This window comes from Acanthochromis polyacanthus, chromosome 12, assembly GCF_021347895.1.
Source record: "Acanthochromis polyacanthus isolate Apoly-LR-REF ecotype Palm Island chromosome 12, KAUST_Apoly_ChrSc, whole genome shotgun sequence".
NCBI classification, from domain to species: domain Eukaryota; kingdom Metazoa; phylum Chordata; class Actinopteri; family Pomacentridae; genus Acanthochromis; species Acanthochromis polyacanthus.
Genome location: NC_067124.1, coordinates 34,686,105 through 34,701,899, shown reverse-complemented (window position 1 = coordinate 34,701,899; position 15,795 = coordinate 34,686,105). Strand labels below are relative to the sequence as shown.

Sequence of the window (15,795 nt, the reverse complement as noted above, 5' to 3'; positions counted from 1 at the left end):
AGAAAAAGCACAAAAATACAAAAGGAGGATGACGTTAAACCACAGTTATGAGGGAAAGATGACTGAACAAGGAAAAAAATGTCGTAAATATGCAGAACAGGAGCCTAGGTTAGTGTTTAACCATGAATAAAATCGCTCTAAGTCAAAAAAAAGAAAGAAAAAATAAGCATAATTTGCAAAATATGCATTTTAACACTCAGTTTAACAAGAGGTTTCTGGGCATATTTCTGCTCCTATCATGTTTTTACGTACAGTTTTCACTGCAATATAAATTCAGCATGACTATTACAAAATGACAGCATTACAAAGCCATAAGTCATAAAAAAGAAAAAAAATAGAGTTACATTTCTGTGTTTATTCATTTTACTTACAAAATTTAATCAGTATGTCCAACAGGTATTGTCAATATTGAAAAAGTTCTACATGCTATAAATATTTTACTATTTACATTTTTACAGCCTGTACAAACTTGGCGTTTTCTCTCTACTGTACACATCAACTCTAAGAAGAGAGATTTCCCATGCTGAATGTATCTTCCAGAAACATGCTGCAACATTTACCTTTTTAGCCATGCAGCATTGAATGTACTGACCAACAGCTAGCGCAAGTTTAATTCTCCTCATCATCTTCTCTCTGCTCTGTGAAAACACTGGCTGCAGTTCATTTGAAAAGTTTCTAAATTTTTGTCTTGTGACTTCTGGTAACAGCTGAGTCAGTCATAGCATCTCAGTTTTTTCGTTTTTTGAGCAATTTTTAACATTAGAATAAAGTGATCTTGAGGAACTGTCACATTTTAGGCATAGATTAAGGCTAGTTTTTGCTAACCAAATTGTATGGTGCATTCAAGGATTGTCAGAAAGAGGAAAATCTGAGAAACTGTTCTGTTTTTACAGTTTCTTTCCCTGATGAATCATTGCTTTTTAGTGGATTATTTAAAAAGAAAACATGTCTTTCCAAACCACTGTTGGGATTTGGAGGTCAGGAGGTTAACTTGATAAAGAGCCTGTGCTTCCAAGTTTCCCATTAGCCAGAAGCTGACCTATTAGAAACTGTGGTGGTTATTTATTTCCTAATGTTTACATGTAACTTTTAATTTCTTGGCATCAAAAAAAAAACCTAAAGAGGCAGGAATGGAATCACACTTACTCATTTCCTTAATTTATCGTATTAAAAGAAATATTTTAAGAGCTGATGCATTTAACTCAGCTGCTGTTCTTCTTTTCCTCTTACTTTCTGACCACTTTAAGCTAAAAATGTGAAGTTGAATAAAAATACACAGACTTGTGTACATTTCTAACAAACACTCAACTTCTATAAATAAACTACAAACGCATACACACCCAGAGAGACGGTTTACGTCCAGTCAGTGTCTGAGAAAACTGCTCTGGCCGAGTTTCAGAGCTGTCAGGGCAGCCAAACTCATGCCATACTCTCTAATGTATTGCGGGATCCGTATACAGAAGTAATCTAAACACAACAGATTTATGAACATGCGCTGTCACACACAGCAATGATGGATCTAAACGCAGCCAGAGCAGAGCGCGTCTGTTTGGCATCAGCTCGTAAAATACCTCAGCTTCAAACACAAACTGAAAATATACTTAAGGTCAGCCAGAAAACACACGGAAGTTCAGGGCTGCTTTTGCTATTTTCTGAACTTGATAGCAATTCTTTTTAAAAATTATGTTTTCAGGACTGGGAGGCAACTCCAGAGTGTACACAGATCTGACAAAAAGCAGAGCCAGGAATAACTGAGAGTGTGAGCTGATTTTAGCAAAGACTCCCTAAACAAAAGATAAATGACATCTATTTTTAAAAGACCTGATTCTGGTAAAATCCCTGCCACTCCAGGGTGTGACAGTAAGCCTTCAGGTCCTGGGCGAAAGTGGTGCTGCCGTTGGTGATGGGCAGGTTGGGCAGGAGGCTCTGGAGGGTGACAGGGTCGGCGTGCTGGTCCAGAAGCGTCCGAACGATGGGCACCAGCTGGGAGAAAGTCTCGGGGTGTCCGCAGTTGGTGCCGTCCATGACGCCTCCCGGCCACAGGGGGGCGCCGAGCTGCCCCAGCAGGAAGCAAACCTCCTCCCAGCTCAGGCAGAGCACCGTCTGGAGGAGGCTGTGGAGCTTCACGTAGGCCATCACGCACACCTGAAGACGAGCAAGAAGCAAACAAGTTCACCAATTTCATCACGGTTCATAAAAAGACACATGTGCAGTGGCGTTTTACTTAGTTTCTGACCAGAATTTTCCCTGTCTCACAAGAGAAGAGCATTTGTCAAATCTAAGATTGTGATTTCACAGTTATTTATTCATCAGTGCCCTCTATTGCCAGAGATTTCTTGAATTTAAAGTCACATCTTTTGACTATTCAAAAGGCTTTAACTATCCTTGAGCTTTAATCAACGCTTTAAAATGCAGAACTTGCTGAAGGAAGGACATTTTTTTTAAAAAAAATCGTGACAAAATGACACCATTTATCAGTCTGAAAGTGTGAAAAGAGAAAGAATAGCTGAAGTTTTAACTTTCAGTCACCTACCAATGCATGACACGCTATTTTTAATGGAAAAATAAATCAAATCTGAGCCATAAAAATGACTATGTCTCAGTTTATATATTCATTAATAATAAAATCCTTACATGAACAAGATGCTGTGAAAAACAAAAACTTCTGGACTCCGTGTTGAGCCACAAAGCCTTTGGTGACTCATTTGTGATCAAAGGGGCAAAAACTGAAGGATTTTTTTGACTGAACTGAACTGCAGGCTGTGTATAGCAGAGCAACAAATGAAAATTTTAAGTAGTACAGAATATTTGTTGTTGTATTCTTTGTTGTTTTTTTTCAGTTTTGGTATCTGTGGGGACTTTGAAAAATTGTCTGATATGGTAATTCCAGTTTTTAATATTTTTTGTAAAATACATTACAGTCCAATTAAAGAAATTCATCTTTCATTTTTTCCCCCTTTTTCATGAATTGTGGTTTTCTATCTTTGTCAGTCTGCACAAAATACATTTATAAGTCCTCACTGTTTCCGAAAGAGCCCACAGTGAGTAAAATTATGTGAAAGGAGCAAAAAGATTGCCCAGAAATTGCTTGTGGTTGAGAGAAAGTTTTGAATTTTACTGAAAAAATACTTGATTACAAGTAAAATTCCTGTATTTAAAAATGACACATAAAAAATAATGTATTATTAGCAAAATGCATTTAAAGTATCAAATGATTTATTAATGCATTACTGTACAGACGATATTTTAATATTTTATTAGTATTTGGTGGAGAAGGTAGAGCTAATAGACTTTTGGGTAATTTATCTACAGCAATACATGTTATGAGCTGATAACATGTAAAACATAAATTAATGTTATGGAGTAAAAAGGACACTATTTTCCTTGAAATATGGAAGGCTTTAAGAATAAAATCCTTTTAAATTGCACTTAACTACATAACTTCCCCTACTAGACTTAACAAACACCTTAAATTCTTTTCTTATATTACCGGTAGGTCTGTTTTATTTCCAAGAGAGCCACAGTTGTGCAAGTTCATTTATCTCTAAAGTGACATTTTGGAGAAACAGTTTGCTTTAGGGGGGAGTTGCGCTGCTTGGGAAATGAGCTAAACCAGCGGTACGTGATGGAAAACCTCACGGTCAGTTCATTTATGACTGAACCCACAATTCTACAGCGAGGAACAGCAGCAGCAGCAGCAGCAGAGTCGTAACTCAGAGAGGAGCTGCCCTTTCATACAGAACACTCCCTCAGAGGAATGACTGCAATGTCTTTGAAAAGAGACCCATAGAAGGTCTGGTATTTCTAATTGGAGTGCACTTATCAAGGTAAAAAGAATCAATTTTAAGTAATTTTCTGCAGAATTCCATCTAGCAGGTTTTTTATAAGACTAATCAGCATTTCTGGCTGACAAATTTGAGTTGTGGCTGCGGCTGACCGTTGAGTGCTGCTGCTGGATGTATCCCGTGATGATTCTCAGGCCGATCTGGGCCATTTCTTTGAGCTCCACGTTTCCAGGGCTGCCAGGGGTGCTGTGCCAGGCCTGCAACTTGTCCAGCAGGTTCACCACCCCCTCGAAGATCTGCAACAGAACAACAGCAGACGTCAACAAAGGAAACAATGGAAAAATAAAAGGCTCGACCTGTTTCCACACCTTGCAACATCTAGAATAAACCTACAGCCCATTCAGTGCATTAAACGCAGCTTAACCTACATTTACAATGGTGATTGAGGTGGAACCGACACCCAGCAGTGACTCTCCACCCTGCAGTTACACAGGACAGGATGTGACCTGGTGTAGAAAACACCTGCAGACACACCCAGCTGCCCTGATCTGCTGTAAAGTCAAAGAGTGTAAAGATTCTGATAACAAAACGAATATTTTGCTTCCTCATCTAGTGTTGTGACCTCAAAAAAAGAACTGCAACATCACTTTTGGACATCATATTTCATAGGCACAACATAAATTATGACATTTCTATTAAGTAAATAGCTAAACAAATAGTTTTCTTGTGGGTTTTAGGTGCAACAGTTTGACATCTTTAAATAAAACTGCACTCATACAGTCAAATTGAATCATTTCTCAACTGTTCTGCACACAGAAAACACCTGCTGCGTCGCTTTGTGGCAGAAAGAAACCCGCATTTGTACCTCATTTGTAATTGAAACTTAAATAGAAACCAATAAAGCAACGCAACAGAAAACACCTGTTGCGTCGCTTTGTGGCAGAAAGAAACCCGCATTTGTACCTCATTTGTAATTCAAACTTAAATAGAAACCAATAATCGTGCAGGCTGTTGTTCTCTGCAGCACAAACATACCAACTATAGCCAGATCCAACACCCCCAGTGAAGGGAATAGTGTTTCCAAAATTAGACATTTTTTTTGGAAATGTGCTTTATCTTTCTTGCCAAGACTTAGTGAGATGAGGAGATCAATGCCAGTCTCTTATCTGGAATCTACACAAAAGGCCTACGAATACCAGTTTAGCACAGCAATCGGCAGACGGAATTTGCTTGTGTCAAATGGAAACAAACTCCACCTAAAACACACTAATTAACATGTTTTATCTCGACAAAATGACAAGAAATTATCTCTTATTGCGAGCTCACATACAACCAGCAAAGCCACAACAGGAAGTAAAATTATTCATCCATCCTCTCACCTAACTTTCAGGCACAAAGATAAATAAGTCTTTCTCAGATTAATAATAATGTAAGGTCTGAGCCTTAGTACTTACAAGATTTAATCAGGTAAATTTATGTTTTATATAAATTTGTAGATTTGTCTTCACATCATAAATAACGCTATAGGACCTCTACATGTATTTAATCATGAAAATTCCTAACATTAATCTTATTTCTCTACTGTGAAGCACTTTGGCTTAGCGGTTACTGTGTTAAACGTGCTGTATAAACAACAGTGACGTGGCTTCATTATTTCATACAACATCAAACATGAGTTTGAATAATGCGTCTCGCTTACACGGATCAGCCACCCCATTAAAACCGCTGACGGGTGACGTGGATAACACCGATCATCTCGTTACAACATAATGTCCCACAGGGAAACTTTGCATCCTGGCATTCCTGTGGGTGTTATTTTGACACACCCACCTAAACGTTGTTTTCACAACAACCACAACCCCGCCATAGCAACAGCCTCCTCCAGAAGGACAACGAACCCTGCTGCACTGCAAAAACTATGTAGATTCAAGAGACATGGCCTCCAAACTTCCCAGACCCAAATGTGATCCAACCTCTGCTGGATCCATCTTAACATTGTGGCAGATCTGTGCATTTGAATGTAATATTTCCTTAGAAATTAGATTTTCACATAAAGGGTGCAGTACAGGCTACAAAAAGAAAAAATATAAGTATACAAATGGAATTAACTAAATTATTTACTGATGTATACATGTTTATTTATCTATCTGTTTATATTTATTTCATAAATTAGAGATTAGACGAGTATTTACTATAGATTATGTTATATAGATTATCTACTGTGTTTGGTCGTCTACGTGTATGGAGACATGATCAGGCATGTTTTTTTCTTTACAAATCGACTGAATTCACATCATTTATCAGTGTAGGAAACCGTAAAAACAGAATGAATCACGGGATTCTCAATTTTCTGACAGTCCTTGAACTACCCATCTGTGACTTTTCGTTCTGTCAGGAAAATTAACCAAATTTAAGTTGAAATTGTTGATATTTCATAAAAATCATTTTATCCATCATGCTACATTTAAAAATTCTCTCAAAATAAATCACTTGCTCTAGCGACAGACTGAAAAAAATTTAAATTCGGCAATTTCTGTCACAACCAAGAAGCTATCAGTGACTCAGCTGCAACCAACATTCATGTGACAAAAATTTAGGAACTTTTCAGCTCAATTGCAAGCAGTGTTTATACACAACATATAGGATAGAAAGAATTTAAACGTGTAAATAGTGAATTATGTATAATATGTACAGTCAGCATTGTTTTCTTTTGCAGTACTAATAATACCTGAGGGCACTCGCAAAATGTACACCTTGATTCCATTTTTTTAAAAATATATTTGTAAAATAAATAATCAAAGAAATGTAACTTTTTTCTGATTTTTTACATGTTTTCTACATCTAGTAATAGTTGTGCCGTTTGCATCGCGGTGCAGGGCTTTATATTCAGGTGAAAAATTAGACCACAGTGAGGAAAAATGTGATAGGAGGAATAAACTGCTTGGGGTCAGAGGGTTAAAATAAACCTGGAACTCACTTCAGCAGAGTCTGAAGCTGTCCCACTTGATTCACCTGGAGAACTTTTAAACACTATGGAAAAATCATCGTTTAGGACTTGTTCTTAGCGTTTTTACATTTTAAAGTCATTGCTCGGCGCTTTGCACATCCATTTTAATGTCTATGTTGTGTTTTGTCATGACCCTGTCTGTCTGGAACTCAGTGTTATATTGTATTGTTATATTGTCTAGTACACACGTGGACAAAATTGTTGGTACCCCTCAGTTAAAGAAGGAAAAACCCACAATTCTCACTGAAATCACTTGAAACTCACTAAAGTAACAATAAATAAAAATTTATTGAAAATTAAATAATCAAAATCAGCCATCACTTTTGAATTGTTGATTAACATAATTATTTAAAAAAAACAAACTAATGAAACAGGCCTGGACAAAAATGATGGTACCCATAACTTAATATTTTGTTGCACAACCTTTTGAGGCAATCACTGCAATTAAACGATTTCTGTATTTGTCAATGAGCATTCTGCAGCTGTCAACAGGTATTTTGGCCCACTCCTCATGAGCAAACAGCTCCAGTTGTCTCAGGTTTGATGGGTGTCTTCTCCAAATGGCATGTTTCAGCTCCTTCCACATATGTTCAATGGGATTCAGATCTGGGCTCATAGAAGGCCACTTTAGAATAGTCCAACGCTTTTCTCTCAGCCATTCTTGGGTGTTTTTGGCTGTGTGTTTTGGATCGTTGTCCTGTTGGAAGACCCATGACCTGCGACTGAGACCGAGCTTTCTGACACTAGGCAGCACATTTCTCTCCAGAATGCCTTGATAGTCTTCAGATTTCATCGTACCTTGCACACTTTCAAGACACCCTGTGCCAGATGCAGCAAAGCAGCCCCAAAACATTACTGAGCCTCCTCCATGTTTCACCGTCGGGACAGTGTTCTTTTCTTCGTATGCTTGGTTTTTGAGTCTATGAACATAGAGTTGATATGCCTTACCAAAAAGCTCCAGTTTGGTCTCATCTGTCCAAAGGACATTCTCCCAGAAGCTTTGTGGCTTGTCAACATGCATTTTTGCAAATTCCAGTCTCGCTTTTTTATGAGTTTTTTTCAGCAGTGGTGTCCTCCTTGGTCGTCTCCCATGAAGTCCACTTTGGCTCAAACAACGACGAATGGTGCGATCTGACACTGATGTACCTTGGCCTTGGAGTTCACCTTTAATTTCTTTGGAGGTTGCTTTGGGCTCTTTGGATACAATTCCAACGATCCGTCTCTTCAATTTGTCATCAATTTTCCTCTTGCGGCCACGTCCAGGGAGGTTGGCTACTGTCCCGTGGGTCTTGAACTTCTGAATAATATGAGCCACTGTTGTCACAGGAACTTCAAGCTGTTTAGAGATGGTCTTATAGCCTTTACCTTTAAGATGTTTCTCTATAATTTTTTTTCAGATGTCCTGGGACAATTCTCTCCTTCGCTTTCTGTTGTCCATGTTCAGTGTGGTACACACCTTTTCACCAAACAGCAGGGTGACTACTTGTCTCCCTTTAAATAGGCAGACTGACTGATTATGAGTTTGGAAACACCTGTGATGTCAATTAAATGACACACCTGAGTTAATCATGTCACTCTGGTCAAATAGTTTTCAATCTTTTATAGAGGTACCATCATTTTTGTCCAGGCCTGTTTCATTAGTTTGTTTTTTTAAATAATTATGTTAATCAACAATTCAAAAGTAATGGCTGTTTTTGATTATTTAATTTTCAATAAATTTTTATTTATTGTTACTTTTGTGAGTTTCAAGTGATTTCAGTGAGAATTGTGGGTTTTTCCTTCTTTAACTGAGGGGTACCAACAATTTTGTCCACGTGTGTATAGGTCCCTTAGTGTTGTTTGTCAGTGACTCAGTGTTGTTTTGTAATTGTTATTTAAGAACAGGTCTCTCTTGAGAATGAGACTCGGTGTCTCAATGAGATTACCTGTATAAATAAAGGCTAAATAAAATAAAATAAAAAAAGATTTGGACTTAAGAAATAAAACAGACAAACATTACCTGAGATACAACTTTGTAGGGGCTATAAACTGTATTTTGCTAAAATGTCAGCAGTTTTTGTTTGGCTGGGGTATATTTTTATAAATTTAGAAAACATAACATGTGGACTAGAACAAGGGATTTTTACTTTGCCGAGGAGGCGGAGTCTCAACGGAGTTATGTGACGATCTGTGTTGGTTTGTCTGTCTGTCTGTTAGCAACATTACTCAAAAAAGGATTAATGGATGTAGATGGAATTTTCAGGGAAGATCAGAAATGACACAAGGACCAATTGATTAGATTTTGGCAGGGGTGCGGCTTATAGTTGGGATCCACGGATTTCTTTAAGATTTCAGCCGTCAGAAATGATACAATGAATGAGAAGCCTTGGCGGAGTACTGTCCTCTCAAGTAAGTGCTTTTCTTGTTTTGTTTTTTTGTCGTCTCAGGAGGTTTTACAGTCAACCATTCTTTATCAATGGCAGATAAACATTAGTTATACCTTTTCACTCCAAAGCGCTCGGTTGTCTGTCCCCTCAGCAAACAGGAAGTCCTGCAGCAGCCTGAGCAGCCGAACCAGGCTGGGGCAGAAAGGCAGCGACACCCCCTGAGCGTCCCTCAGGTCGGACAGCGACGACTCCAGCATCATCTCCAGCAGACTGGAACAAACAGAGCAACAAACACGCTTTAAAGCAGTCACTGCATGGCGCCATTTTTATTTCTGGATATATAGCCAAAAGGTGAAGGTGTGGTTCGGTGTGTTTTTCCACTGTGGGACAGGTTCACTGCTGATGCTTGAAATCTAACTGACCTGCGCTTGATGTCATCGGGAGGACGGACCAGCTGGCAGGACGAGCCCAGTTTGGTGAGAACGGAAAATACTTGTCCTCTTTCTCGCCAAACTACATCCTCGGCTCCCTCGGCTCCCGAACCGCTCCACAACACCGAGAAAACGATGTTGGTTAGCAGGTTGCACAGCTCCTCCTCAGGGGTCTGCTGCAATGAAAACACGTGAAAACAACTCAACCGAACCTCACAAAGCATCCAGAATCGTAGAAATAGAGATCTGTAAATACTAATTCCTGAGGTAAGGGTTATACCTGTGGGTTGGAAGTGTTGGAGATGGTGTCACCAGTTGGAGGATCCGTCCCATAGCTGGTGTCGTCCAGCACGTTGGACAAACTGGAGCTCTTCCTTGGTCTGGGAGGAAATGGTTTGCAGTGCTCTAGAGGAGATGGTGTGTTGTTGAGACTTCCTGCAGGAGTGTGTGGTCCAGTCTCGCCAATGCCTCCCAATTCCAAGTCAAAGGGCGATGTACCAAAAGGAGAAAGCGGCTGGTAGTCCCTCCCTTCTTCTTCGGGACGAGACGAGTTTATATCAACTGCATTGGAAGTGGAGGAGGAGTGGCTCCCCTGATCCGCCGAATCAAAGGACTTAAAATGAAGAGAGCCTGTGAAGTTCTTCAGCGTTTCTCCTCCTCCGCTGGAAGGTGACTGGGACAAGTCGGAGTATCCCTCAGAGTTGTCCCGCTGACCGCCTTCATCGTCCTCCTCCTCGTCCTCCATGTCCTGCGAGTTTCGGTAGGTCAGGAAGATGTCGTTGCGGGCGTCCTCGATGACCAGAGCCTGATCTCTGCGCAGCGGCGGCCGGTAGTTTGGTTCGATGGAGCTGTGGGTGCTGGAGTCTGCGATGCTGGCAGCGTGGGACTCGTACGACTCTTTGACGTAGAGTTTGGTGAGAACGTCCTGCCAGCCGGGCTGCTTGGCGAGCTGCTTCACATAATCCTCATTGGAGTAGATCAGATGAAAGAGCTGGAGCAGAGAGAGAACTCGGTGAAGATACATTTTGAAACTTCACAATAAGAACGGAGAGTGAATTACATCAGCAGACCGACCTTCCGGCAGATGTCCAGTCGGACGGTGAGCTCAGCTCGATGGGACAAACAGACCACAGCCAGCAGGTCTCTGAAGTTCGGACTGGGATCTGTGGAGCAGCAGAAAATTTTATTAATTTTTTTAACTTTAAACTCAAAAAAACTATCAGCTTTCTGCTTTGTGTGAATGAATCATGCATAAACACACTATTATCTTCCACAGATAGAAGGATACCAAAGCCCTTTTCAGACATGAGACACGTGACATTCAGACAGAACCAATGCAGTCATTAAACATGTGCTATTTGTCCTCAACACGGATGTATAATGCACCAATAAGCAGAAGATTAACTCTAAACTAATAGCAGCTTGTTTAACTATCCACTTTATTTATGATTCTGATTATAATCCAACATTATTAGTCAACTACTTAACCCTTTAAGCTTCAGTCAATTCCAGCCGTTTTCAGTACAAAAAAATCGCTAATATTCTATTTTTAAATTAAAAAATTACGAAAAATACGGGGAATATTGGACGGGCATCGCGAGGTGCATTTTCTTGAAAAGGACCGATTCGGGGATTTTATACCGACTTCAGGACATGTTTTGGACAAAATAGTTTCCTGGCTTGTGTCATCTGATGTAAAAGGTTGGATTATGACCGTTTATTGTGGAATCTTTTTTTTGTGTATAATAATGAACCCGGAAATGTGAGTCGCGCTGTGTGCGTTGAAGCCGTGTATAGAGAACGGATGGATGAATATTTGTTTTTGTCGGACAAATGTGTTTTTCTCACCCGCTGTGGTAATTGCATCTGAAAGTGGTTTATACCGGCAGATTCATGAGAATCTAAGCTTTCCATCGGTGTATAGTGTTTATATAAGCGCGTTTGCGGCCGTCGGACATTCTTGAAATTCCTATGCAAATTAGTAGGTGTACCGCCGGCGGTACACTGAAGCTTTTCCAGATGTTGGTAATTTACTGTAGCAGGTAATTTAATGATTGTACTGCATTTTCTACATTCTCTATGAAGTTATAGTAAATATCCACCATGCATATAATGATTCCACTTCTGCTGTAAAAAAAAAAAATCTTTGTGAGAAATGGAAAATATTTTTCAAATATGATATACTATTTTTTTATTTATACAAAGAGTAAGATAAAAGATATCCTGACAGCTGTGATGGAACTCAAACCAGAGGGCAGCTGTTATGTAACTAAAAATGTACCTGATTTAAACTGTGACTTTGTGGGCCAGCTGACCTGTCTGAGGAGAACCGAAGTTCATAGTATGGCCTACTGTTGTAATTCATCCTGTCTCCATGTCACAGGTATTAATGAAATTACTTCTGTTGTTAAAGGTGCATAATTGCGTGCAATTTTCTCTCTTTGGAGACACTAATAAGGCTCCTGCTGCTGTCTGGAGCTGTACGTTTTTAATAAACTCAGAGGAAAGACTCCTAAAAACAGCTGGAGGCAACAAACTGAACTTCAACTCATGTTAACATTTTGCAAAAACCCAAGTTTTTTTCCTTTGTGTCTTTTGTCCTCCGTGATGTTTTTGGCCCTATACTGATCCTAAAATGTGGAAAAGCCTTCAAACCACTGCATGTCCTTCAGACTTTCATGTTAAAAGAGGTGCAGAAATGTTACTTGTTCCAACCTAGTACATTGCGAAAACACTTTTTGCAAGAAACGACCTGAGTGCTCATTTATGTGTTCTGATGCCATCATATAACTAGAAAAGAGTGCATGTCTGAAAGGGAAATATTTATTAATTCTCACCTTATTATTGGACACATGTTCCCAATTTCTACATACTATACTCCAGCGATTTGCACTGACTTCAATATTATTGTAGTTTGATACATATTTAGAAATTATGAACTAGAAAAGCTTAAGTTTTAGAGTTCTTTTCATCTCTATTTTAGCTACTGTTAGTGCCAAATTTCTATTTTCTGGGAAATTATTAGGAGATCTGGTGAGCCAAGCCTTACCACATTCGAATTTTGATTGTGGTCATATTTGTGTATTTGTACATCTTTCACCATGTTAAATTATATTTCTCTTTATGTTGGTCTGTCCTTAAAAGCCTCGGGTAAAGTCCGTTTTAAAAAGTGGCTGTATAAATAAAGTTATTATTAGTTTTATATTTTTATATTATTACCTAAATCAAAAGTTATTTTAAAAAGTGATGGATGCTAATTCAACTGTTAAGAGAAGCGATTCATTTCAAGCATTAAAAGGAAGAATCTGATTACCTGTAGCGAGGACCTGCTCGTACAGACAGCGCACAGTGGTCATTGTAACAGGAACCTCATCGAGACAACAAACTAGGCCGAGGTAGCCCAAGTCCTTCAGCTTAATGCGCTGCTTGTTGCGCTCAGACACTCGCTCGCTCTTGAGGAGCTTGTACAAAACCTGCAACGCCACGGAGAAACTGTGTCAGAGTGTTGACAGTACATGACAAGGAAGCTTGCAGTAAAATGCAAATATCGGCTACGTGAGGTGCTGTTAGTCGTTCTCACCCTGAAAATTCTCTCTCTGGCTTCATCCCCGAAGCTCGGATTGAGCAGCAAGCAGTAGAGCTGCTCCACGCCCCACTCCAGCAGCACGGCCTGCACCTGCTCCCGAGGAGGGCTGCTCCTCAACAGCTCATACAGCACGTCCAGAGCCCTCACCACCTGATGGAGAGTTATGAAGACAGCACCAGTAAACACGGATAAGGGAGGGTAACGATTGATAAAGGTTTAAGAGGAGTTTGACAGCACAGATAAGCCGAAAACAGGATGATGCACATTCATTTTGGAGTGAAATATCACACTGTAAAGGTCATGTGATAGCGATATTAAACTCCTCAAATTAAAGTAATACCTGCTGCTCCTCTCCCACAGACACAATGTAGGCCAGAACGCTGTGCAGTTCCTCTTGTGTCGGAGATTTGAGAAAATCTTTCAGCAAAGCAAACAGAGACGTCTGAATCGTCTGCTTCTCATCAGACAGAGTGCTGCCATCTTTCTCCAAACTGCAATCAAAAATTTAATATTAGCCGAATTCACTTTAAAGTCTTAATCTGACGGCACATGTTTGCAGAGGAAGGTGTACCTGTAGTATGTTCGAATGGTGTCCAGAATGTAGGGAACCCCGTACTTTCTCTTCATGCGCTGCTTGCTTTTGTTTATCACGGATGACAGGTATTGCACGTGTCCTGTAGGATAAAAAAACAAGCACTTTTGTCATCTCCCCTCACGCTGACATTTACAAAATGCCAAACCAATATTCAAGGTTGTGGCAAAGAAGTGTGGTAATTTACAAAACAGGGCTACTGAAGTGGTGCTCGGGGCACAGATTCACATTTAATCCTCTCCACAGCCTGAACTTGAAACATTAATGTATTCTATCTATTGTGCCTCACGCCTCCTCTCGCTGCTTTCAGTACATGCACATAAAAGGGACACAAATAGCTTCGGCAGACATGAAAAGGTTAACAGGTGCGTTACTCAACAGAACAACGGCCTGCGCGTGCCTTACCCAGACAAACAGCGAAATGGCTTTTAGTCCAGATGCGGAAATTGAAGAGCAGGTGCTGGTAGAGCTGCTGTAGGAGTGGACTGTTGCCCTCACTGAAAACCTGCTCCAGCAGCAGCTGACACGCCATTAAAACATTCATGTCCATCATACTGCCGGGAACCTGCAGCAGACACAAGCAGACAGTGAGTGCATTTATATTAAAGTACAGTCACGTTTCAATTTATGTGGATTTATCTGTCTGCAAGAGTTTGTGTGGAGTCTGTTTTTACTTTAAGCAGAGTGCAACTATTTTGGTCGGACACATAACTAAATAATTTCATTGTTGCACCAGTGCACCTGATATTCAGCAGGTCTGTCTGTTAGTCTTTGGGAGAATCAATCAGGTAGACAAATCCAACATCAGGACAGTTTATTTTGGCCGTTTCAAATGAATTTTTGGTCGCACCTATGCTGCTGAGCTGCAGTAACTGAGCGGAGACTAGAGGCTTCTCTGTGCACAGCATACTGTATATATTTAACTTATTTGTGTACTTTTTGTAATGTCCTTTTATTGTGACCTATTGTCCTATGTTGCTTTTGTATGTTTCACTGTTATGTTTTCTTTGTGTACTTTTTGTAATGTCCTTTTATTGTGACCTATTGTCCTATGTTGCTTTTGTATGTTTCACTGTTATGTTTTCTTTGTGTACTTTTTGTAATGTCCTTTTATTGTGACCTATTGTCCTATGTTGCTTTTGTATGTTTCACTGTTATGTTTTCTTTGTGTACTTTTTGCAATGTGCTTTTGTTGTGACTTTTTGTCCTATATATCACTGTTATTTCTTTTTTCTGTTTTTTTTTGCCTGTCTAGGGACGGCAGATGTAAATTAACATTGTTGCTATAATCTGGCATATTTACGTCTATTGCGATCTAAATAGACGTTCATTAATGTGCACTGTCCCGATCAAAAAGAGAAATAAACAATAAAAATAAAGAATGATTTACGTGAGTTGTAACATCTTCCAAGAGTCTGTATGTTAGGCATTTAGGACACGTGTAACTTGAAGCTTCAAAAAGCAAACTGGATTTCATTTTCTGCTCTAAAATGCACGAGTCTCTGCATGCATATTGGTCATAAATTCTTAAAGTGACATATGATAAAATCAAAAATTATTGGGTTAATGCACTTGCTGAGCAGAGTGCAGTCAAAGAACGGCTGGGAAAAAGCTGTTGTTGGAGCATCGACTTTCTGGATTGAAAGGGTACTTTAGCAAGAAACTCATCCTTTTCTGTGGCAGCATTTCCCTCTTCTGTGGCATTTCAACAGCAGGCAGAGGCAAACCAAAGCATTAACAGGACTGAAATGCCTTTCTGTAAAATTTAACACTGCTTATAAAGAGTTACTCTTGACTGTTTTAGATCATCCTTATGAAAACAAAACAAAAAAAACATTTATCTGCAACTTTATTCTAGTTTACAGTCATTTACATAACGTGTAAAGAACTCACCAATATATGTGGGAACTGGCAAAAAAAGGTATCATTTAGAACGAATTTTTCAGTACTAAACATCACTGCAAAAAATTCTGGATGCACCTAAATTATGTGCTAGTGCATTTAAAAAACAAGTTCAGTGCACAAGTG

At 39.5% G+C, this 15,795-nt stretch overlaps 1 protein-coding gene across 1 annotated transcript in view; it reads right to left on the bottom strand.

Moving 5' to 3' along the window:
* The window catches only part of nbeal2 (neurobeachin-like 2), a 63,955-nt gene that overhangs the window by 18,197 nt on the left and 29,963 nt on the right, over positions 1 to 15,795 (bottom strand). Inside the window, 11 exon segments of the mRNA XM_022208340.2 lie at positions 1,822 to 2,145; positions 3,938 to 4,081; positions 9,272 to 9,428; positions 9,581 to 9,765; positions 9,870 to 10,580; positions 10,664 to 10,752; positions 12,903 to 13,062; positions 13,170 to 13,325; positions 13,516 to 13,666; positions 13,747 to 13,849; positions 14,173 to 14,332. Coding sequence (XP_022064032.2) covers positions 1,822 to 2,145; positions 3,938 to 4,081; positions 9,272 to 9,428; positions 9,581 to 9,765; positions 9,870 to 10,580; positions 10,664 to 10,752; positions 12,903 to 13,062; positions 13,170 to 13,325; positions 13,516 to 13,666; positions 13,747 to 13,849; positions 14,173 to 14,332 — 2,340 coding nt within the window.